Genomic DNA, 23,761 nt, shown 5'->3' with positions numbered 1-23,761 from the left:
AATGAACTATCATTGAGCCGGGGTGTGGTATGGGGGACAGAATACTCCAGGGTCCCCAATAGTACTAAGGTATAAGAAGCAGAAAACCTCCTGGTAAAATCTTGGGTCCCACAAACAGCAATGTGATCGTGACCAGATAATGTTTTAGTGATGTTGATTGAGGGATAAATACTGGTCAGGACACCGGAGATAACTCCCCTGTTCTTCTTCGAAATAATATTGTGAGATCTTGTCCATTCACCTGAGAGGGCAGACGGGGCCTCGGTTTAACGTCACATCCAAAAGATGGCACCTCCGACAGTGCAGCGCTCCCTCAGCACTGCCCCTCCGACAGTGCAATATTCCCTCAGCACTACCTCTCCAACAGTGCAGCGCTTCTTCAGTGCTACCCCTCCAACAGTGCAGCTTCAGTACTGCCCCTCCGATAGTGCAGTGCTCCCTCAGTACTGCCCTTCCAACAGTGCAGCGCTCCCTCAGTACTGCCCCTCTGACAGTGCAGCGCTCCCTCAGTACTGCCCCGTTGACAGTGCAGCGTTCCCTCAGTACTGCCCCTCCGACAGTGCGGTGCTCCCTCAGTACTGCCCCTCCAACAGTGCAGCACTGCCTCAGTACTGCCCCTCCGATAGTGCAGCGCTCCCTCAGTACTGCCCCGTTGACAGTGCAGCGTTCCCTCAGTACTGCCCCTCCGACAGTGCGGTGCTCCCTCAGTACTGCCCCTCCAACAGTGCAGCACTGCCTCAGTACTGCCCTTCCAACAGTGCAGCGCTCCCTCAGCACTGCTCCTCCGACAGTGCGGCACTCCCTCAGTACTGCTCCTCCAACAGTGCGGCCCTCCCTCAGCACTGCTCCTCCGACAGTGCGGCGCTCCCTCAGCACTGCTCCTCCGACAGTGTGGCACTCCCTCAGTACTGCTCCTCCAACAGTGAGGCCCTCCCTCAGCACTGCTCCTCCGACAGTGCGGCACTCCCTCAGTACTGCTCCTCCAACAGTGCGGCCCTCCCTCAGCACTGCACTGGGGACTGTCAGCCCAGATTATTCGCTCTGGAGTGGGACTTGAACCAAAATCTTGTAAGTCAAAGGCGAGAGTGTTACCCACTGAGCTACGGCTGATGTCACAGAGTTGGCAAGGAGAGACGTGGAAAAGGAGTGAAGTGGAAAAGAGTCTAAGAACAAACTTGCCTTAGTATAGCACCTTTTATGACCTCAGGACGTTCTAAAGTGCTTTACAGCCAATGAAGTGTGGTCACTGCTGTAGCCTAACTCCTTCAACTGGGCATTGAAGAGGAAATTCTGCCCAATTCGGCAGGTTTGACATCAATTGGATGCACTTGAATCCTAATGGAGGCAAGAACAGTGTCAAGAACTGGATAGTTAGTGAATTATATTAAAACCCTTTTCTCTCCGTGGTCATTGAGTCCCCAAACAATGAGCAAGGCATCTTTCACTGTGCAGTACTGCTGCCCCCTGCTGGCTACGATTATGCTGCAGTTTCAGGGACTGGAGTGAATTGTCGATCTCAACAACAACAACAACAACAACTCGCATTTACATAGCACCTTTAACATAGTGAAATGTCCCAAGGCGCTTCTCGGGAGTATTATGAAACAAAACATTTGACACCGAGCCACATAAGGAGATATTAGGATAGATGACCAAAAGCTTGGTCAAAGAGGTAGGTTTTAAGCAGTGTTTTGAAGGAGGAGAGTGAGGTAGAGAGGCGAAGAGGTTTAGGCAGGGAGTTCCAGAGCTTAGGGCCTAGGCAACAGGGATGCTCAGGAGGGCAGAATGAGAGGAGCGCAGGCATCTCTGGGGTTGTGGGGCTGGAGGAGATTACCGAGATAGGGAGGGGGGGGGGCGAGGCCATGGAGATATTTGTAAATAAGGATGAGAATTTTGAAATCGAGGCATTGCTTAACTGGGAGCCAATGTAGGTCAGTGAGCACAGGGGGGGTGATGGATGAGTGGGACTTGGTGTGAGTTAGGTCACGGGCAGCCACGTTTTGGATCACCTCGAGTGTACGTAGGGTAGAATGTGGGAGGCCAGCCAGGAGTGCGTTGGAGTAGTCAAGGCTGGAGGTAACAAAGACATAGATCTCTTTCTAAAAGGGGCAATGTTGCCAGACTGTGGCCTCATGTGAAACCCTCTACGGTCTATGTTCCGGGCATTGCATTTCTCCGGGTGACTCTGCTGCTGTTCCCAGATTATTTCCCATTATAACCGCTTCCAATCCTGACATGTAGTATTTAAACCCACGCTGCTCCACGTTGGAGTCACGGTCCCTCCTGTGAATGCAAAGGTGCTGCCAGGGAGCGTCAGTGACCAGTGCGGTTTCTGCAGGACTTCCCATTGCGGACGAGAAGGCTTCCCAGGCCCGGAGTAAGCATCCGCGGTAATTACCTGCCCTGTACATCGGCCAACGTCGAGCCAACCTGTCGCACAGGTGTTATCCTTCTGGCACAGTGGTTGTCAGCAGACAACTGAGTGATGCATCAAGGGGTAGATTCAAGGGAGGAGGACCGTACCCTCTCTCAGCTGTCACATGGGCCCATTGCTCTTCATCAGCATCTAACATTCACCCTCTGTGGTGCAGTGGGTAGCACTCTGAACTCTGAGTCAGAAGGTTCCCACTCCAGGGAACTGAGCACAGAATCCAACTCTGTGCAGTGCTGAGGGGACTGTACCTGCTGAATGGGGCAGAATTTCCTCTTCACTGCCTCAATGACAGAGTTTGGTTACGACAGCGACTACACTTCATTGGCTGCACAGCACTTTGGGATGTCCTGAGGCTGTAAAAGGCGCTATCTAAATTTATTTTCCACGTCTAACTCTGCAACGGCAGCCGTGTCTCAGTGGGGTAGCACTCTTGCCTCGAACTCACAAAGATTTTGCTTCAGGTCCCACGCCAGAGCGCATGATCTAGGCTGACTCTCCCCAGTGCGGTACTGAGGGAGCGCTGCACTGTCAGCGGTGCTGCCCTGGGGGAGGCATGAGTTCGGGGCCCAGGGGCCCAGGGGCAGCACGGGCCAGCCCACACTGCGATTATGTGTGCGCGCACTAGGTCCGTGCAGCACAGCTGGTCTCCAGTTAGTCTTGAGTAATCCTTGCCACGGGGCCAAGACCTGGCTCTGTCAAGCCCGTGTGCTGGCTGGTGTGCAACGGCCACCACACGTGAAAAAAATCCACGCTCAGGCATCGTCCATCCGTGAGGATGTAGTTTGGGTTCTTCATTCGAAATACCTGTGAACTCATCCTTCTTTTGGTATGGAAGTAAGTTATCCTCATTTCGAGGGACTGCCTCTGATGATGATGATGATGATGATTATGCTAAACCAAGGCCCCATCTGCTCTCTCATGTAAAAGATCCCACGGCACTATTTTGAAGAAGAACAAGGGCATTCTCCCCGGAGTCCTAGTCAATATTTATCCCTCAACCAACACCGAAAATGACATTATCTAGTAGCTTATTCCCTTGCGTTTCCTACATTACAACAGAGAGTCGTGAATCTTTGGAATTCTCTGCCCCAGAGAGCTGTGGAGGCTGCGTCATTGAATATATTTAAGGCAGAGATAGACAGATTTTTGAATGATAGGGGAGTCAAGGGTTATGGGGAGCTGGCAGGGAAGTGGAGCTGAGGACAAGACCAGATCAGCCACGATCTTACTAAATGGCGTAGCAGGCTCGAGGGGCACAAATGGCCGACTCCTGCTCCTATTTCTTGTGCTCTTATGTTCTTACAACAATGACTGCACGCTGTAAGGTCCTGAGGTTGTGCACTGCTACAATGTAGATACAAGTTTTTTCTTTCTATATCACTCATTTAGCTCGCGGGTGTCTCTTCATTCATAAATGCAAGAAGCTGCCACTCAACCTGCCAAGTCGGCTTGCAAAGGCTGATTCTACAGAAGGCAGGACTTCCCAGCCGGACTGGGTATCGGGCGATCGATGGGCACTACCCGTCAATGCCACCCTCAGTTTGCCGGGTAGGTGCTCAAGGTGGGCAGTGCTCCGTGCCTGGAGCACGCGTTCGGAAAATCGGTCCCACCTTCTCCACGTCAGGAGCAGCAGCCCGAAGTACTAAAGTTTTGCCATCACCTGAGCCAAGCTGACACACTTGTCTTCCTGCATCACACCCCTGCACTCTACAACGCTGTTGTTATACGACTCGCCTCCCCGCACCTTTCCCACCTTTAAAAGCTTCCTGAGAACCTACAGCATTAATTATGGGCCTTGGCTCATTTACCCCAACTCTTCTCACCCACTCATCAAGGTTTGCAAGGCCTTGACACACTTTGCTACATCACTGGAGTTCTACACAAATACCTTGTCCTATTTCTACCTTTATATAATCAAAATCTTTGTGTATTTTCTTTAACATTCGTTGGATGTGGGCATCGCTGGCAAGGCCAGCATTTACTGCCCATCCTTCACTGCCCTTGAGAAGGCGGTGGTGAGCCGCCGCCTTGAACCACTGCAGTCCGTGTGGTGAAGGTGCTCCCACAGTTAGGGAGGGAGTTCCAGGATTGTGACCCAGCGACGATGAAGGAAAGGCCGATATGTTTACAAGTCAGGATGGTGTGTGACTTGGAGGGGAACGTGGAGGTGGTAGTGTTCCCATGCGCCTGCTGCCCTCGTCCTTCTAGGTGGTAGAGGTCACGGGTTTGGGAGGTGCTGCCGAAGAAGCCTTGGCGAGTTGCTGCGGTGCATCTTGTAGATGGTATACACTGCAGCCACGGTACGTCAGTGATGGAGGGAGGGAATGTTTAAGATGGTGGATGGGGTGCCAATCAAGTGGGCTGTTCTGTCCTGGATGGTGTCGAGCTTCTCAAGTGTTGTTGGAGCTGCATTCATCCAGGCAAGTGGAGAGTGTTCCATCATATTCCTGACTTGTGCCTTGTAGATGGTGGAAAGGCTTTGGGGAGTCAGGAGGTGAGACACTGGCCGCAGAATACCCAGCCTCTGACCTGCACTTGTTGCCACAGTATTTATGTGGCTGGTCCAGAGCTTAGGCCCAGGCAGCTGAAGGCACGACCACTAGTGGTGGAGAGATGGCCAGGATTGAAAGAGCGCAGAGATCTCAAAGGACCTGGTGAGGTTACAGAGATAGTCAGGGGCGAGGCAATGGAGGGATTCTTAGACCTTACACACAAAGTGTACTTGGAGCCTTATGGAGAAATGGACTGGCGGAGTAAGTGAATGCCCGAAGCATGTAACTTGTGTAAAGTGCTGTCCCCTCAGTACAGATTCACACGAGGCATGTAGTGAAGTCAAGTTCACTCTGGACCTGCACCTTTATTTCACAGCTCTGGAATGCTGCACTTGCCTGAGACCTGTCCTTATATACCCGTCTCTTGCAAGTGCACCCCTGGTGGTAAGGTTTTTCTTGAGGTTACAGGTCATATCTTATTACAGTCATGTATAGCATGTTAGGATACAGTTATATATAATAATGTAAGATACATGACATCACCCTCCCCCAAGGTCTTATTGTCCTTATAGGTTTAGTCTCTCAGGTGGTCTACGCTCTCGCGTGGAGCGTCTGAGTTGTGGTTCAGTTGTTTGCCTTGGTGTCTGTTTTTCTTTGGGTGTGGTTGTTGGTATCTCGCCTGGGCTGTCTGTTTCAATTGGTGTGATTGTTGTTGACTCGCCTGGGCTGTCTGTTGGGAATGCCCTTTCCTCAGGTTGTTCCCTCTGTCTGTCCACCAGGTGTGGTGCGAGTTCCACATTGTAGTCTGCCTCAGGTTCCGCAGTGTTGTTGGTAAATCTGCTTTTGACTTGGTCGACATGCCTCCGGCAGGTTTTGCCATTGTCCATTTGGACTACCAGTAGCCTGTTTCCTTCCTTGCCCATTACTGTCCCTGCAAGCCATTTGGGACCCCTGCCATAGTTTAGTACAAACACTTTGTCCCCTATCTCATTCCACCTCCCCCTCGAATTTCTGTCATGGTACTCAGTCAGCTTACGACGCTTTGCCTCAACGATTTCGTGCATGTCTGGGAGGATTAATGAGAGCCTTGTTTTTAAAGTCCCTTTCATCAACAGTTGCGCGGGGGGGATCCCACTCAGTGAGTGCGGACGAGATCTGTATGCCTGCAGCGTGGGATCTTGGATTTTAAGCATGCCTTGTTTGATGATTTGCACTGCTCTCTCCGCCTGGCCGTTGAAGGCCGGCTTGAACGGTGCCGTCTTGACGTGATTTATGCCGTGGTCAATTATAAAGTCTTGGAATTCTGCGCTGGTGAAGCACGGACCATTGTCACTGACTAATATGTCAGGGATTCCGTGCATTGCAAACATGGTTGCGAGGCTCTCCACAGTGGTGGAGGTTGTGCTCGAGTTTAAAATGGTGCATTCAATCCACTTTGAAAATGCATCTACAACTACGAGGAACATTTTGCCCATGAATGGTCCCGCATAATCTACGTGCACCCGCGACCATGGTTTGGTAGGCCAGGGCCAGGGGCTCAGCGGAGCCTCCCTGGGGGCATTGCTGAGTTGGGCACAAATGGTGCACCTTCCGACGCAGAACTCCAAGTCCACATCAATACCAGGCCACCAGACGTGGGGTCTGGCTATGGCCTTCATGAGAACGATCCCCGGGTGCTCGCGGTGGTGCTCCCGGACAAATGCCTCTCTGCCTCGCAGAGGCATGACTACTCAGCTGCCCCACATCAGGCAGTCTGCTTGTAGTGATAGCTCATGCATGCGCCTGTGAAAGGGTTTTAATTCCTTGGGGCAGGCATCGCGAGCCTCTGCCCAGTCACCGGTTAGGACACATCTTTTTACTAAGGATAACGTGGGGTCGCTGGCCGTCCAGGCTCTGATTTGGCGAGCCGTCATGGGCGAACCTGTGGACTCAAAGGCATTGATTGCCATGACTATCTCACAGTCCTGTTCGTCAGACCCTTCCGTGGTCGCCAGGGGTAGCCTGCTGAGCGCGTCGGCACAGTTGTCTGTGCCTTCTGTGCCTTATGGTCGTAGGACGCCAGCATGAGTGCCCACCTTTGAATTCGCGCCAAGGCGTTGCCGTTTATTGCCTTGCTCTCGGATAGGTGGGACGTGAGGGGCTTGTGGTCGGTTTCTAACACAAACTTGGCCCCGAAAAGGTATTGGTGCATCTTTTTGATACAGTACACGCACGCGAGCGCCTCCTTCTCTACCATTCCGTACCCACGCTCTGCCCGCGAAAGTGACCTGGAGGCATAAGCTATGGGTTGTAATTTGCCCGCACTATTGACAAGTTGCAAAATGCACCCGACCCTATATGCTGACGCATCGCATGTGAGAACTAGCTTTTTACCTGGGTCAAAGGAAGTCAAAATACTGTTGGAACACAGAAGGTTGCGTGCCTTATTGAAGGCGCGTTCCTAGGCGTCCCCCCAAAACCAATCGCACCCCTTCCTGAGTAGCACTTGGAGAGGCTCCAGCAGTTCTGAGACATTCCGGGGCCTGGGTGCCAGGCGAATTGCTTCTGTTTTGGACTCTGTTGGGCGGATTCCATCAGCGGCAATCCTTCTGCCCAAAAATTCAACCTTGGGTGCGCGAAACAGGCACTTGGATTTCTTGACTCATAGGCCTACCTGATCCAACCGCTTTAGTACTTCCTCCAAATTACAGATGGGAGTCGGTGTCCCTGCCCGTGATAAGTATGTCGTCTTGAAATACAACCGTCCCCGGGATGGACTTGAGCAGACTCTCCATGTTGCGCTGGAATATGGCAGCCGCCGACCTGATGCTGAATGGGCATCGATTGTACATGAAAAGGTTTCGATGTGTGTTGATGGTGGTGAGTAGCTTGGATTCCTCGGTCAATTCTTGCGTCATACACGCAGATGTGAGGTCTAGTTTTGAGAAAAGTTTACCTCCAGCCAATGTGGCAAATAAGTCCTGGGCAACGGGTACTGGTCCTGTAGGGAGACTCTGTTTATGGTAGATTTGTAGTCCCCACAGATTCGTACGGATCCATCAGGCTTCATGACTGGGATGATGGGACTTGCCCAGTCGCTAAATTCCACATGTGATATAATGCCTTCCCGCAGAAGCCTGTCTAGTTCGTGTTCAATCTTTTCCCTCATCACATAGGGTACAGCTCTGGCCTTGTTATGGACCGGTCTAGCATCCTGTGTGATGTAGATTTTGACTTTGGCCCCTTTGAAAGTGCCCACACCTGGCTGAAAGAGATGTTCAAATCGCTTTATAACTGTTGAGCAGGAGGTCCGTTCCTCTAATGACATGGCATGGACATCATCCCATTTCCAGTTTAGTTTTGCCAGCCAGCTTCTCCCCAGCAGTGCTGGGGGGTCTCCGGGGACAATCCACAGGGGAAGTCGGTTCACTGTCCCTTTGGGTGTGACAGAGAGCATGGCGCTGCCGAGGACTGGTACGATTTCTTTGGTATAGGTCCTTAGTTTGGTGTCGACCCTTGTGAGTTTTGGTCTGTCTCTTTTATGCGGCCACAGTTGTTCAAATTGTTGAGCGCTCATGAGAGATTGACTCGCTCCCGTATCCAGCTCCATGTTGACAGATATCCCGTTGAGTAGGACCCTCATCATTATAGGAGGCGTCCTGTTGTAGGAGCAGCAGCCATTGATCGTGTTGACCCGCTGTACATTGGTGTTCCGGGTACTGTCCCCACCATCTTCTGGTCCGCTTTCCGACCCATCCGATTCGTATACCAGCCAAGCTGCCATTTTTTTGCACATGCGGGCCAAATGCCCTGTATATTCACAATTTCTGCAAACAACCTGCTGAAATCGACATCCCCTTGACGAGTGCCCACCCCCACACCTCCAGCACAGACCTGTATCATTGTTCAAAGTGTTTCCAAAGAATGAGCTGCGTCTGGCTGATCTCTCTTGAGCTTCTCTCAGTTTGTAGTTGATTGCTCGCATTGTGAGTTGATGAGGTGTGAACGGCCGTTCCTGTGGCCCTTGATGGCTTCTGCCTGCTGTCGAGAGCCTGTTCTCCCGGTTTTGTCTGTGTGTGGTGGTAGCAGCTTGTTTAGTGCTGTGAACTTCTTGTTCCGATATTTCGTTCATTGTCGTACCTGCATTATAAATCGACCTCGTTTCTTCTTCCCCTACCAAGAATGTCTGTGCAACCAGTGCTGCTGTCTCTAAGGTCAGGTTCTTGGTCTCTATGAGCTTTCGAAATATGCCTGCGTGGCCTATTCCTTCAATGAAAAAGTCTCTCAGCATTTCTCTCCTCAGTTCATTGGAGAACTCAAATAAACTAGCCAACCTCTGAAGTTCCGCCACAAAGTTGGGTATGCTTTGTCCCACACAGTGTCTGTAGTTGTAGAACCTGTGTCTGGCCATGTGTAGGCTGCTCACTGGCTTCAGGTGCTCAATTCTTCAAACGACTTGCTTGCTGGTTTCTCGGGTGCCAACAGATCCTTCATTAAAGCGTATGTTTTCGAGCCACAGCTGGTCAAGAGATGGGCTCTTCTCTTGTCTGCCTTATCGTCGCCTAACCAGTCTTTGGTTACAAAGTTTTGCTGGAGCCTTTCTATAAAGTCCTCCTAATTGTCTCCCGCAATGTACTTTTCATCTGATCCGTTGTTCGCCATTCTGTGGATTCTGTAATCCCGTAACTTGTTGCCACTGTAAAGTCCTGTCCCCTCAGTACAGATTCACACGAGGCATGTAGTGAAGTTAAGGTCACTCTGGACCTGCACCTTTATTTCACAGCTCTGGAATGCTGCACTTGCCTGTCCTTATATACCTGTCTCTTGCAAGTGCACCCCTGGTGGTAAGGTATGCTGGTGGTTACAGATCATATCTTATTACAGTCATGTATAGCATGTTAGGATACAGTTATATATAATAATGTAAGATACATGACAACTTGCTTTTCTCTTTCCTTTTGCCTCCCTCTCAGCTGAAGCAGATGAAGGAGCTGGAGCGAGAGCGCGATGCCCTGTTGCACGGGCTGGAGATGGCGGAGCGGGCACGGGACTGGTACCACCAGCAGATCCACGCCCTGCACCAGCGGCAGAGGCATGTCAGGCAGGGCCTCGGGAACCAGGTGAGTCACGGGACGGGCATGGCCAGCGCCAGCTGAGCGCTGGGCTCAGCGAGTCCCCCTCCTGCTCCCCTCCCTCCCCTCCCCTGCCTCCTGCTCCCCTCCCTCCGCTCCCCTCCCTCCGCTCCCCTCCCCTCCCTCCGCTCCCACCCCCACCCCTCCTGCTCCCCTCCCTCCGCTCCCCTTCCCTCCCTCCGCTCCCATCCCCACCCCTTCCCTCCCTCCGCTACCGCCCCCACCCCTTACCCCCCTCCGTTCCCACCCCTACCCCTCCCCTCCCGTCCCTCCACTCCCACCTCCAACCCCTTCCCCTCTCCTCCCGCCCCAACCCACCTCCCCCTCCCCTCCCGCCCCAACCACCCTCCCCTCCCTCTGCTCCCAGTGACAGCGCTGAAATAATTACTGAGCTCAGGTAGTACACGGGAAGCCTAGGATGGCAGGACATGGTCCATACCCAGCGCCCCAGAGTGCCTGATGTCAGGCATAACGGCGTGGAGAGGTACTGAACAAAAGTGGGGGGGGGAAAGAATCAGCCAAGGAGCCTGTCCAGAACCCCATCTTGTGTCCTTTCAGAGCAGGAATGATGGAGTCCTGCTCGTTAGCATGAATGGAAAGAAAGATGTGCATTCATACAGCGCCTTTCATGACCACCAGATGCCCCAAAGCGCTTTACAGCCAATGAAGTACTTTTGGAGTGCAGCCACTGTTGTAATGTGGGAAACGCGGCAGCCAAATTGCGCACAGCAAGCTCCCACAAACAGCAATGTGATAATGACCAGATAATCTGTTTTTTTGTTATGTTGATTGAGGGATGAATATTGATCGGGACACCGGGGATAACTCCCCCCTGCTCTTCGAAATAGTACCCTGGGATCTTTTATGTCCACTTGAAAGAGCAGACGGGACCTCGGTTTAACATCTCATCTGAAAGACGTTACGTGACGTGGGAGAATATCGATGCGGGGTTGAGAATTACGACTCACAGGAGCAGGAGTTGGCCATTCAATAGCCTGTTCCGCTATTCCATTAGATCATGGCTGATCTGCACCATGTTATGTTTTCGGTACGACCTCACAAACACACAGGCTACAAGATGGCTGATAACTCACTCTTTATTGTTGTAAACAGCAATTGCTGCAATGCCACAGTAGTCCACTATGTGGAGCTATATATATATATATATATCACACACCTCAACTCCATTTACGCACCTTTTCTCCGCACCCCTTGGTACCCTCACCCAACAAAAATCTATCGCAGTCTTGAAAATGTCAATTGCCCCTCCCTCAGCATCCACAGCCTTTTGTGAGGGGAGAGAGAGAGAGAGAGACAGTTCCAGATTTCCACTACACTTGTGTGAAAAAGTGTTTCTTCATTTAGATAGGTTAAGCCAATGGGCTAAAGTTTGGCAGATGGAATACAATGTTGGAAAGTGTGAGGTCATCCACCTTGGGAAAAAAAACAGAAAAAGGGAATATTATTTGAATGAGGAGAAATTACAACATGCTGCGGTGCAGAGGGACCTGGGGGTCCTTGTGCATGAAACTCTTTTAGAGTCTACCTGCAAAAACATAAAACATTAAATCGTGCCACCCAACCTGGGTGACACACCAGACATTTACAAGGCCCTTTTTTTCCTTTTTTTGTTTTTTTTGAGTTTTTTTTTTTTTTTTTTTTGGGCACTAAAATCACAATTTTCCAGTGCCCCCTAAAAAAGGGAAGGGGACACTAAAAGCACCGGCAATTAAAACAAATTAAACTTTAAAACGTAAAGTCAAATTAAAATTTGGTTGCCGGGCGTGATGATGCACTCCAGTCCCTCCGGTGCCCACCTCTCGCGGAAGGCCGCGAGCGTACCGGTGGACACCGCGTGCTCCATCTCCAAGGACACCCTGGACCGGATGTAAGAGCGGAAGAGAGGCAGGCAGTCAGGTTGAACGACCCCCTCGACCGCCCGCTGCCTGGACCGGCTGATGGCACCCTTGGCCGTGCCCAGGAGCAGTCCTACGAGGAGGCCTTCGGACCTACCCACTCCCCTCCGCACAGGGTACCCAAAGATCAGGAGAGTGGGACTGAAGTGCAGCCAGAATTTCAGGAGCAGCCCCTTCAAATAATAAAACTCCTTGTGCATGAATCCCAAAAAGTTAGTTTGCAGGTGCAGCAGGTAATCAGGAAGGTGAATGGAATGTTGGCCTTCATTGCGAGAGGGATGGAGTACAAAAGCAGGGAGGTCCTGCTGCAACTGTACAGGGTATTGGTGAGGCCGCACCTGGAGTATTGCGTGCAGTTTTGGTCACCTTACTTAAGGAAGGATATACAAGCCTTGGAGGGGGTACAGAGACGATTCACTAGGCTGATTCCGGAGATGAGGGGGTTACCTTATGATGATAGATTGAGTAGACTGGGTCTTTACTCGTTGGAGTTCAGAAGGATGAGGGGTGATCTTCTAGAAACATTTAAAATAATGAAATGGATAGACAAGATAGAGGCAGAGAGGTTGTTTCCACTGGTGGAGCTGAGTCCACGGCCAGAACAGCCATGATCTTGTTGAATGGCGGAGCAGGCTCGAGGGGCTAGATGGCCTACTCCTGTTCCTAATTCTTATGTTCTTATGTTCACCCTCAAACGACCGAGCTCTAATTGTAAGCTTATTCCTCCTTGTTCTGGACTCCCCCAACCACCAGAGGAAATAGTTTCTCTCTCTCTATCTACCCTATCAAATCCTTTAATCATCTTAAACACCTCGATTGGATCGCCCCTTAATCTTCTATACTCGATGGAATACAAGTCCGGTCTGTGCAACCTGCCCTCGTAATGTAACCCTTTGTGCCCCGGTATCATTCTGGTGAATCCGCGGGGCACCCCCTCCAAGGACCTCCTTCCTGCGGAGCTCAGAACAGAACGCAGTTGCACCAGGTCAGGTCTGACTAACACGCCGTACAACTGAAGCACAGCATCTGTCACTTTAAGTTCCAGTGCCCCATCCCACCCCTTAAGATAAAGGCCACCATTACACTGGCCATTTTGATTTGCTTCTTGTAGCTGTGGACAGGCTCTTAGTGATTTGTGTACATGGAACCCCCCCGCCCCCCCCCCGCTATCCCGCCACCCCTCCCTCCCCTTACTGTAAAATGATTCATGTCAGCCACCTTCAATCGAAGCATTGGTCACTGCAGTTGCCTGTGTAGTTGTGGCCCTCGCTTGGCTCTGTCGGGGTATTCACACCATGTGCCCTCAATCCTTCTCCATCCACCAGAGACCTCGGAGGAATCAGAACGTCGAGTCCCAGTTACACCCCCCACCCCCCCCACCCCGCCCTACCCTCGTTGGAACAGTCCCTGGCCCTTCGCTGCTTGTCGCTTAGGGTCGTCAACTCTGGTTGAATGTATTCCTGGAGATTTCGTCACATGCCTCTAACTGCCCCGCACCCCCCCCTGCCCCCCCTCCCATCCCTCCACAATCCCACCATTGGTCGCGTTAACACATCCTTATAAGATAATGAGGGGGCTCGACAAGGTGGATACAGGGAGGATATTTTCACTCATAGGGGAAACTAGGGGACATAGTCTTAGAATAAGGGTCAGTCCATTTAAAACTGAGATGAGGAGGAAGTTCTTCTCTCAGAGGGTTGTAAATCTGTGGAAGTCTCTGCCCCAGAGAGCTGTGGAGGCTGGGTCATTGAATATATTTAAGGCGGAGATAGACAGATTTTTGAGCGACAAGGGAGTCAAGGGTTATGGGGAGCGGGCAGGGAAGTGGAGCTGAGTCTATGATCAAATCAGCCATAAGAACATAAGAACATAAGAATTAGGAACAGGAGTAGGCCATCTAGCCTCTCGAGCCTGCTCCGCCACTCAACAAGATCATGGCTGATCTGGCCGTGGACTCAGCTCCACTTACCCGCCCGCTCCCCATAACCCTTAATTCCCTTATTGGTTAAAAATCTATCTATCTGTAATTTAATACATTCAATGAGCTTGCCTCAACTGCTTCCCTGGGCAGAAAATTCCACAGATTCACAACCCTCTGGGAGAAGAAATTCCTTCTCAACTCGGTTTTAAATTGGCTCCCCTGTATTTTGAGGCTGTGCCCCCTAGTTCTAGTCTCCCCGACCAGTGGAAACAACCTCTCTATCTTGTCGATCCATTTCATTATTTTAAATGTTTCTATAAGATCACCCCTCAACCTTCTGAACTCCAACGAGTAAAGACCCAGTCTACTCAATCTATCATCATAAGGTAACCCCCTCATCTCCGGAATCAGCCTAGTGAATCGTCTCTGTACCCCCTCCAAAGCTAGAATATCCTTCCTTAAGTAAGGTGGCCAAATCTGCACGCAGTACTCCAGGTGCAGCCTCACCAATACCCTGTACAGTTGCAGCAGGACTTCCCTGCTTTTGTACTCCATCCCTCTCGCAATGAAGGCCAACATTCCATTCATCTTCCTGATTACCTGCTGCACCTGCAAACTAACTTTTTGGGATTCATGCACAAGGACCCCCAGGTCCCTCTGCACCGCAGCATGTTGTGATTACTCCCCATTCAAATAATATTCCCTTTTACTGTTTTTTTTTCCAAGGTGGATGACCTCACATTTTCCGACATTGTATTCCATCTGCCAAACCTTAGCCCATTCGCTTAACCTATCTAAATCTCTTTGCAGCCTCTCTGTGTCCTCTACACAACCCGCTTTCCCATTAATCTTTGTGTCATCTGCAAATGTTGTTACACTACACTCTGTCCCCTCTTCCAGGTCATCTATGTACATTGTAAACAGTTCTTATTAAACGGTGGAGCAGGCTCGAGGGGCCAAATGACCCACTCCTGCTCCTATTTCTTATGTTCTTATCCATCCTCAATTGGAAAGTTACCCCATTGATTCTTGACAGTCAGTCAAACAGCCTCTCCTCTTACTTCAGGATTATCTCACTGACCCTCACCAGAATCGAGCCTACATCCCATTGGCTAAGATCCAGGAAGTCAATTGCTGCCTCAGCGATCTCAATATTATTGTAACTACTTGTTCGAATAAAAGAAAAAAAAAATACACCATTTTTTTTTTAAAGCCCCTGTGATGTTTCCCCTGGCTTTGCTCGTATTCCTGCCCTGAAGATTCACCTTCAATTCCTGGAGACTCCAGGCCAATCCTGGAGGGTTGGCAACTCTATTGCCGCTGGAACTGGTGCTGGGTGTTGTCCGAGGGGTGGTTCGTTCAGGCACAGAGACTGGCCCCAAGCTGTAGGGGGGTATGTGGGTGGGATTGTTCCCCACCAGTACTTTGTCCCCCTGTCCCACTTGTTTCTCATGCTGCTCTCCTCTTGTTTCAGGATTACCTCACTGACCCCCACCAGAATCGAGCCTACATCCTATTGGCTAAGATCCAGGAAGTCAACTGCTGCCTCAGCGACCTCATTTCCCCTTCTGGAAAGGTGCGTCTCAGCGAAGAATGGTCGTTGGGGGGGGGTCGGTGGTTAGGGGGGGTCTATAGTCAAGACCACCCAGCCTCCGGCTGATGGCACAGGGCTATGGGGACGAGGGGAACAGGAGCCTCCACCTTATTGTGCCTGCTGGAAGGGAGACGACCCTCCCCTCAGCCTCACTGCGCACATCTGGAGGGCAGAGGAGGGGAACACGGGCCCACCCTCACTGCACACATCTTGGGGAAGGGGGAGGTGCCCCCCATCTGACCCTCACTACACATCTGGCGGGAAGGGGAGGAGAACTTGGTCCAACCCTCGCTACACATCTGGGGGGAAGGGGAGGAGAACTTGGTCCAACCCTCGCTACACATCTGGGGGAAGGGGAGGAGAACTTGGTCCAACCCTCGCTACACATCTGGGGGAAGGGGAGGAGAACTTGGTCCAACCCTCGCTACACATCTGGGGGAAGGGAAGGAGCCCCCAGCTTGACCCTCACTATACAACTGGGACCTGCCTGCCCCCGAACCTGTGCTGGGGGCTGGGCTGGTCATGGGGTGTTGTCCGCGTTGAGTCTCGCTGCTGTTCCTCCTCCGCTTGCTCCTGTGGAGGGAAAGGCTGGGCTGCTGTCATGTATCCTATATGGCTACTGTTGGTACTATCACAAGGCGTGCCACCAGGGAGGCACAGCAGTGGGAGACTTGTAGGTTACCTGTACAGGTGTGGCTGGCCTAGTACAAAAGGCAGGCCACCAGGTGTGATCCTCACTCTGGAGTTAGCAAATAAAGGACTAAGGTCACTACAGTTCAAGTACAACAATAATGACTCCACATTGCCTCGTGGAGTCATTATTAGAGCATCTAAGGACACAACAGCTGCGATCGGCCCCAGGAGGTGGGGTTAACCCTGCTTCCATACGGCAACTGAAAGGCAGTCTCACCGAAAACCCAAGCACCCGCCCTCCCACCTTTTCCTTCTCCTCCAGTCGTCAATGACCCTCAGAGAGGCACGAGCCGAAGTCAGAGGTCACCTTGCGGGGATGTGGTGGGGGGGGGGGTTGGGCGAGGAATCCCAAAGTCCAGGGCTCCCAGCGTATCGCTCACGGGGCAGCATTCCTGGGAGTGGCCCTCTAGCAAGACTGTGGTTTGGACTGTGACATTTACATCGGATATACGGCACAGAAACAGGCCATTCGGCCCAACCAGTCCATGCCAGCGTTTATGCTCTATTCGAGACTCCTCCCGACTTTTCTCATCTAACTCTATCAGCGTAACCCTCTATTCCCTTCTCCCTCATATGCCTGTCTAGCCTCCCCTTAAATGCTATCCGCTTCAACCGCTCCCTGTGGTAGCGAGTTCCACATTCTCACCACTCTCTGGGTAAAGAAGTTTCTTCTGAATTCCCTATTGGATTTCTTGGTGACTATCTTATATCGATGGCCTCTAATTTTGCTCATCCCTACAAGTGAAAACATTCTCTCTGTATCTACTCTATCAAATCCTTTCATAGTTTTAAAGACCTCTATTAGGTCACCCCTCAGCCTTCTTTTTTCAAGCGAAAAGCCTGTTCATCCTTTCCTGATACGTAGACCCTCGCATTTCTTGTATCATCTTCTAACCCCTGGCTTCTTCCTCCCTTTTTTTTGCAGGGTCTGTTCGCTCACCACCCCGTCAATGGGTTTGACTCCCCCCTGAAGGTGATGGGGTTCCAACGACAGCCAATCCGCACGCTGAGAGAACAGAACCAGTTGCTAACCAAGGTAGCTTCCGCTGGCCTTTAAAGAGACACTTACTCGCCCCGGTGTAAGATTAGCATCACAAGTCACACACAGATACCCAAAGGGAGCAGTAGTCCAAATATAGTCAAACACAACACACAATCAGGATAGACATAGTAGACGTACGACCGTGACAAGTAGCTGGTATTAGTCTCGATCGGCCAGATGGCTGGTGGTACAAACAGCTCTGACCTTCACCGTCTGCCCTGAAATGCCTTCTAGGTCTTTTTTTATTCTCTTTATAGGGGTGGGCCTGGTGTAGGGTATGGACAGGACCATTTAACGATGATATGTCAAGTTCTTTGTCTCAACTCTTGGGTGTCACCCTCCTCTTCACATCCTCCCAAGGTTGGAGTCAGACAGGCCGTTCTTGGCCTTCAGATGCTTGGAGCTGCCTGTTAGCCGTTATTTACGGTCACGCTGTTCAAGTCGCTTCAGCTGCTGTACCAGGGACTGATTCCTTCAATTCTAACACCCGTCTGAAAAGACTTTAATGATCTCAAGTTATTGCTTCCAATTGCTACATTGGGATTTGGGGGAGGGGATCAGAGGGGAGGCTGTGGATGACCCAAGCTTGCTCCCTCTGCTGTTCTTCCTCCTGTAAAAGGAGGATGGACTGTACAGCACTTAGAAACAACTTGTGCTCAATTCTCTAGAGTGGGTCTTGAACCCACAACCTTCTGACTCAGAGGCAACAGTGATTGTTGTGTATGTATACACCCTGTGCACTCAATGTACAGTTACATAAGACCACTGAATGTATCTTCACACTGTATACAATATGCATGCACCACCAGAGGGTGCAACTGGTGGAGACCTAGAGGTCACCTGGTACACTGCAGGTAACCAAGTACAAAAGGGAGCTCACCTTACTGTACCCTCATTCAGGAGCTGCAATAAATGGACTAAGGTCACAACAGTTCATGTGCAATACCTTATCTCGTGGAGTCATTACTAGAGTGCCTGCAAATACCACAGTGATAATAAGTGAACCATGTGAGTGAGTTGAGACAACAACAACTTGCATTTATTGCAACACCTTTAACATAGTAAAACGTCCCACGGCGCTTCATAGGAGCGATTATCAGACAAAGCCCTTCATAATTTTTTTAAAACCTCTATTAAATCTTCTCTTAACCTCTAGTGGAAATACTCCCTTTAGAAGAACATTAGAAATAGGAGCAGGAGTAAGTCATATGGCCCCTCGAGCCTGCTCTGCCATTCAACTAGATAATATTCTTCTTTTTTCTTTATTCACTCTTGGGATGTGGGCGTCACTAAAAATCCAGCATTTATTGCTCATCCCTAGTTGCCCTTGAGAAGGGGGTGATAATCCATCTTTATGAACCGCTGCAGTCCGTGTGACGAAGGTGCTCCCACAGTGCTGTTAGGGAGGGAGGTCCAGGATTGTGATCCAGCGACGATGAAGGAACGGCCGATATATTTCCAAGTCAGGATGGTGCGTGACTTGGAGGTGGTGGTGTTCCCATCAGGAGACATAAGGAAATATTAGAATGGCTGACCGAATGAGACCTTGATAATAACCTTGATGCCCTATTAAGGAAGGACACTCTGTGTGTCTGTTTCCTCTCGTTATAAAACTAAGATTTTAAATTTTAAGGAGCGTCTTAAAGGAGGAGAGTGGGGTAGAGGTTTAGGTAGGGAATTCCAGCGCTTTAGGGCCCAGGCAGCTGAAAAGGTCCCATTTGATCACAAACTGTGGCCCCAATGGTTCTTCTCTCAATTACCAGTTGGTAGTACAGGGCCTCCCGATCCCAACCATCGGGGCAAATGTTCCTCCTCCTGCCTCTTGCACTAGTAGATCGTCTGGGAGCAGCGAAAACAGGAAAATCCGACAAGTTGTCCTCCATGCCCAATTTTCTTAAATTTGCGGAGTTAGATAAATGGCCAGATAACCCTTTTATAGTGGTGTTAGTTGAGGGATAAATATTGGCACAGGACCTACGGGGAGAATTCCCCTGCTCTTCTTCAAAATAGTGCCACGGGATCTTTTACATCCACCTGAGAGGGCAGACAGGTCCTCGGTTTAACATCTCATCCAAAAGTATTCCCTCAGTACTGCACTGGGAGTATCAGTCTTGAGTTATGTGCTTAAGTCTCCGGAGTGGGACTGGAACCCACAAATTGTAGAAGGTGAAAGAGGTTCCATACAAAGATGGGAAGAAAAGCAATATGTGAGGAAGGCACAAAAAACCTGCAAAAGGACATAGACAGGCTAAGTGAGTGGGCAAAAATTTGGCAGATGGAGTATAATGTTGGAAAGTGTGAGGTCATGCACTTTGGCAGAAAAAAATCAAAGAGCAAGTTATTATTTAAATGGAGAAAGATTGTAAAGTGCTGCAGTACAGCGGGATCTAGGAGTCCTGGTGCACTAAACACAAAAGGTTAGTATGCGGGTACAGCAAGTGATCAGGAAGGCCAATGGAATCTTGACCTTTACTGCAAAGGGGATGGAGTATAAAAGCAGGGAAGTCTTGCTACAGTTATACAGGGTATTGGTGAGGCCACACCTAGAATACTGCGTGCAGTTTTGGTTTCCATATTTAAGAAAGGATATACTTGCTTTGGAGGCAGTTCAGAGAAGGTTCACTAGGTTGATTCCGGAGATGAGGGGGTTGACTTATGAGGAAAGGTTGAGTAGGTTGGGCCTCTACTCATTGGAATTCAGAAGAATGAGAGGTGATCTTATCGAAACGTACAAGACTATGAGGGGGCTTGACAAGGTGGATGCAGAGAGGATATTTCCACTGACAGGGGAGACTAGAACTGGGGGGCATAATCTTAGAATAAGGGGCCGCCCATTTAAAACTGAGATGAGGAAGAATTTCTTCTCTCGGAGGGTTGTAAATCTGTGGAATTCACTGCCTCAGAGAGTTGTAGAAGCCGGGACATTGAATAAATTATAGGCAGAGATAAACAATTTCTTAACCGATAAGGGAATAAGGGGTTATGGGGAGCGGGCAGGGAAGTGGACCTGAGTCCATGATCGGATCAGCCATGATCATATTAAATGACGGAGCAGGCTCGAGGGGCTGTATGGCCTCCTTCTGCTCCTATTTCTTATGTTCTTATATTCTAGTTGTGTACATACTTGTAAAAAGTCACAAATCATCACTCCCTATAGGATGGGAATGCCAATTATATGTTCACTTGTGCAGATTTCAACCTCAGTCATGTTCGTCCAACAGGAGCTGTCCTTCAAAAGCGAACGCATCACCATCTTGGAGCAGGAGAAGGCTTCTCTGATCAGGCGGCTGATTGAGGCCCGAGAACAAGGCCAGCCAGTGGCCAGCTGCAGGGACTCCACCATCATCTAGCCCGCTGACGTCCAACATTGCCCGTTTCCCTTCCGGGAAGAGGAGAGGCTTCGTAAAGACTTCCCCACGGCCCCAAACCTCCTCCAGACAGGACCGTTCGACTGGAGGCCTGGTTCCCGATCAACAATTCTTCGACATTCCAGCATTCCATGGTTCTGGAGATTGGACAAAACTTTTGCTCAATTCTACCCCACTTGGCATGAGGAAGATGAGCAAAATATGGGACCATTCGCAAATAACTGTAGCAATATCCCTCTGTTACAGAGAGCTTATGAAGACTGGACCATTGATGTCACCTCTCAACTTTGACCTTGGGAAGGCCATACTAGGTCCACCTTATATGCAATAACCCTGTCTGTCTAATCAGAACTGCGCTCTATTTATTACGTATTTATATAAATTATTGTCAATGTTAAATTTACGCACGTGTGTGTGTGTGTCCAACCTTTTTAATGTCTGACCTTTGACTCTCGGGGAATCTCCATACGACTAGGGGTATATGACAGGTGGGTCAAGGAGGAGACCCCTTCAAACTGAGAGGAGGATTTGACCCACCAAAATGACTGATATCGGAAAAAAAATGTTTTAAACGTATTCATTCATGGGATGTGGGCGTCGCTGGCAAGGCCGGCATTTATTACCCATCCCTAATTGTCCTTGAGAAGCTGGTGATGAACCGCCTTCTTGAACCACTATTCTTTGTAGCGGTTTGGTACAACTGAGTGGCTCGCTAGGCCATTTCAGAGTCAACCACCTTGCTGTGGGTCTGGAGTCACATATAGGTCAGACCGGGTAAGGACGGCAGATTTCCTTCCCGAAATGTCATTAGTGAACCAGATGAGTTTTTAATGACAATCCACCAGCTCCCGTGGTGGAATTTTGAACATGTCTCTGGATTATTCTTCGTCCAGGCCTCTGGATTGCTAGTCCAGTAACATAACCACTAGGCTACTGTCCCTTAAGTTATTATCACCGCCTGAACAGGAAAAAATAATAGAAAAAAACCCATCCAGCAGCAGGGTTGCCAACCCTGCAGTCTCCATGAATTGAACATTAATCTGCAGGACACTGCTGTGAGCAACACATGGGAGAAATATCATTGGGGCATTAAAAACAATTATATTTTTTGCATTTTTTTTTAACATTGAGTAGAATTATTATTTATAAGGGCTTTTTACTTTGCTGTATATGGCATAACTAATGCCCACAACTATCCAGTGTTCCATCCCATGTTCTTAGTGCCCCGGCATGGAAGTGTCTAAAATTCCAAACTGGGAAGCATTATTACCTCTGATTCCGCAGTATCAGCTGTGGCTCAGTGGGTAGCACACTTGCCTTTGAGTCAGAAGGCTGTAGGTTCAAGTCTCACTCCATGAACTTGAGTGCATAAATCCAGGCTAACACTCCCAGTGCAGCGCTGCACTGTCAGAGGTGCCATCTTTCATATGAGATGTTAAACTCAGGCCCCATCTGCTCTCCCCCCCCGTGGATGTAAAAGATCCCATGGCACTATTTCGAACAAGAGCAAGTAAGTTATCCTGGCCAATAATTATCACGCAGATTATCTGGTCATTATCACATTGCTGTTTGTGGGAGCTTGCTGTGCGCAAGTTGGCTGCTGTGTTTTACACATTACAACAGTGATGACACTCCAAAAGTACTTCGTTGGCTGTAAAGCACTTTGAGACGCCCGGCGGTCGTGAAAGGTGTTGTATAAATGCAAGTCTTTCTTACTTTACTGGTTATTTTCCTCAGAAAGGCTTGCATTTCTATAACGCCTTTCATGACCTCAGGGCGTCTCAAAGCATTTTTACAGCCAATGAAGTACTTTTTTTTGAAGTGTTGTAACTGTTGTAATGTGATTGGTAAAAGAACCAAAGGTGACATGTGGAAATTTTTTTTTACACAGCGAGTGGTTATGATCTGGAATGCACTGCCTGAGAGGGTGGTGGAGGCAGACTCAATCGTGGCTTTCAAAAGGGAATTGGATAAGTACCTAAAGGAAAGAAAATTGCAGGACTACGGGGAAAGGGCGGGGGAGGGGGACTAGCTGAAGTGCTCTTGCAGAGAGCCGGAATGGGCCAAAGGGCCTCCTTCTCTGCTGTACCATTCTATGATTCTAATACAGGATTCGTGGCGGCCAACTGAGCACAGCAAGCTCCCACAATCAGCCAGCTTATAATGACCAGTTAATCTGTTTTCAGTGAGGGATAAATATTGTCCAGGCAACCGGGGATAACTCCCCTGCTCTTCTTCAAAATAGCGCCATAGAATCTTTTACGTCCACCTGAGAGAGTAGACGGGGCCTCGTTCAGTACTGCACTGGAGTGTCAGCCTGGATTATGTGCTCGTCTCTGGAGTAGGACATGAAACCACGACCTTCACAGACTCTATCTCGCTTCTATTATCATAGCGCACTGTGTAATCTTATGCAAATACTTCAATCACGCATCATAGAGGTATTTTTAACAAAAACTTGTATTTATATAACCTACTTTCTTTTGCTTATAAATTATAAAATTATTTGAGATGGGGTGAAAGAGGCTGTTTGCCTGACAATAGAGAATCATCTAATCAGGTAATGAAGAGTTTGTTCGCTTTCTGATTGGCTGGGAACGTAAGAACATAAGAAATAGGAGCAGGAGTCGGCCAGTTGGCCCCTCGAGCCTGCTCCGCTTTTCAATAAGATCACGGCTGATCTGATCCTGGCCTCAGGTCCACTTCCCTGCCGTCTCCCCATAACCCTTCACTCCCCTGTCACTCAAAAATCTGAAGATGGGGTACAGCAAGTCAGGTGACCAATGGCAGGAGGTCATGTGATGAAAGCTCCATGAATACGTCTGACCAGAGTTGGCGACCCTTCCCGGCAGTGTACACCGGTCTGTCAGCTGCCCCAGAAAGCAATGCTTCAGCTCAAAACACAGGAAAGCAGCAGACCACAGCGGGGGAAGAGAACATTATCGCTTCTCACCTTCAGTGGTGGAATAGGCTCAACTGCTCGGTCAGAGGACTGCAATGAGCGTGAAGCAGCACATAGTGTAATAGCCAACAGAGTCGCCAATGGCACTGTATTCACATTGGTATTTGTCCTTTCCCCCTCTGGGACTGGGTGGTACAGTGGGTCACACACTGTCCTTTCCCCCTCTGGGACTGGGTGGTGCAGTGGGTCACACACTGTCCTTTCCCCCTCTGGGACTGGGTGGTGCAG

General features: G+C 49.8%; 1 protein-coding gene across 1 annotated transcript in view; it reads left to right on the top strand.

The window, feature by feature from the left end:
* Positions 1-20,974, top strand: part of LOC139230362 (suppressor APC domain-containing protein 2-like) — a 75,917-nt gene extending 54,943 nt beyond the window's left edge. The window contains exons 3-6 of the mRNA XM_070862190.1: positions 9,879-10,025; positions 15,349-15,450; positions 17,087-17,197; positions 20,425-20,974. Of these exons, the coding sequence (XP_070718291.1) occupies positions 9,879-10,025; positions 15,349-15,450; positions 17,087-17,197; positions 20,425-20,553 (489 nt within the window). The 3' untranslated portion in view covers positions 20,554-20,974. The remainder of the gene's footprint in view (positions 1-9,878; positions 10,026-15,348; positions 15,451-17,086; positions 17,198-20,424) is intronic.
* The last annotated feature ends 2,787 nt before the right edge of the window (positions 20,975-23,761 follow it).

Source organism: Pristiophorus japonicus, chromosome 19, assembly GCF_044704955.1.
Source record: "Pristiophorus japonicus isolate sPriJap1 chromosome 19, sPriJap1.hap1, whole genome shotgun sequence".
Taxonomy (NCBI): domain Eukaryota; kingdom Metazoa; phylum Chordata; class Chondrichthyes; family Pristiophoridae; genus Pristiophorus; species Pristiophorus japonicus.
This window is presented reverse-complemented; position numbering and strand designations above follow the sequence as displayed.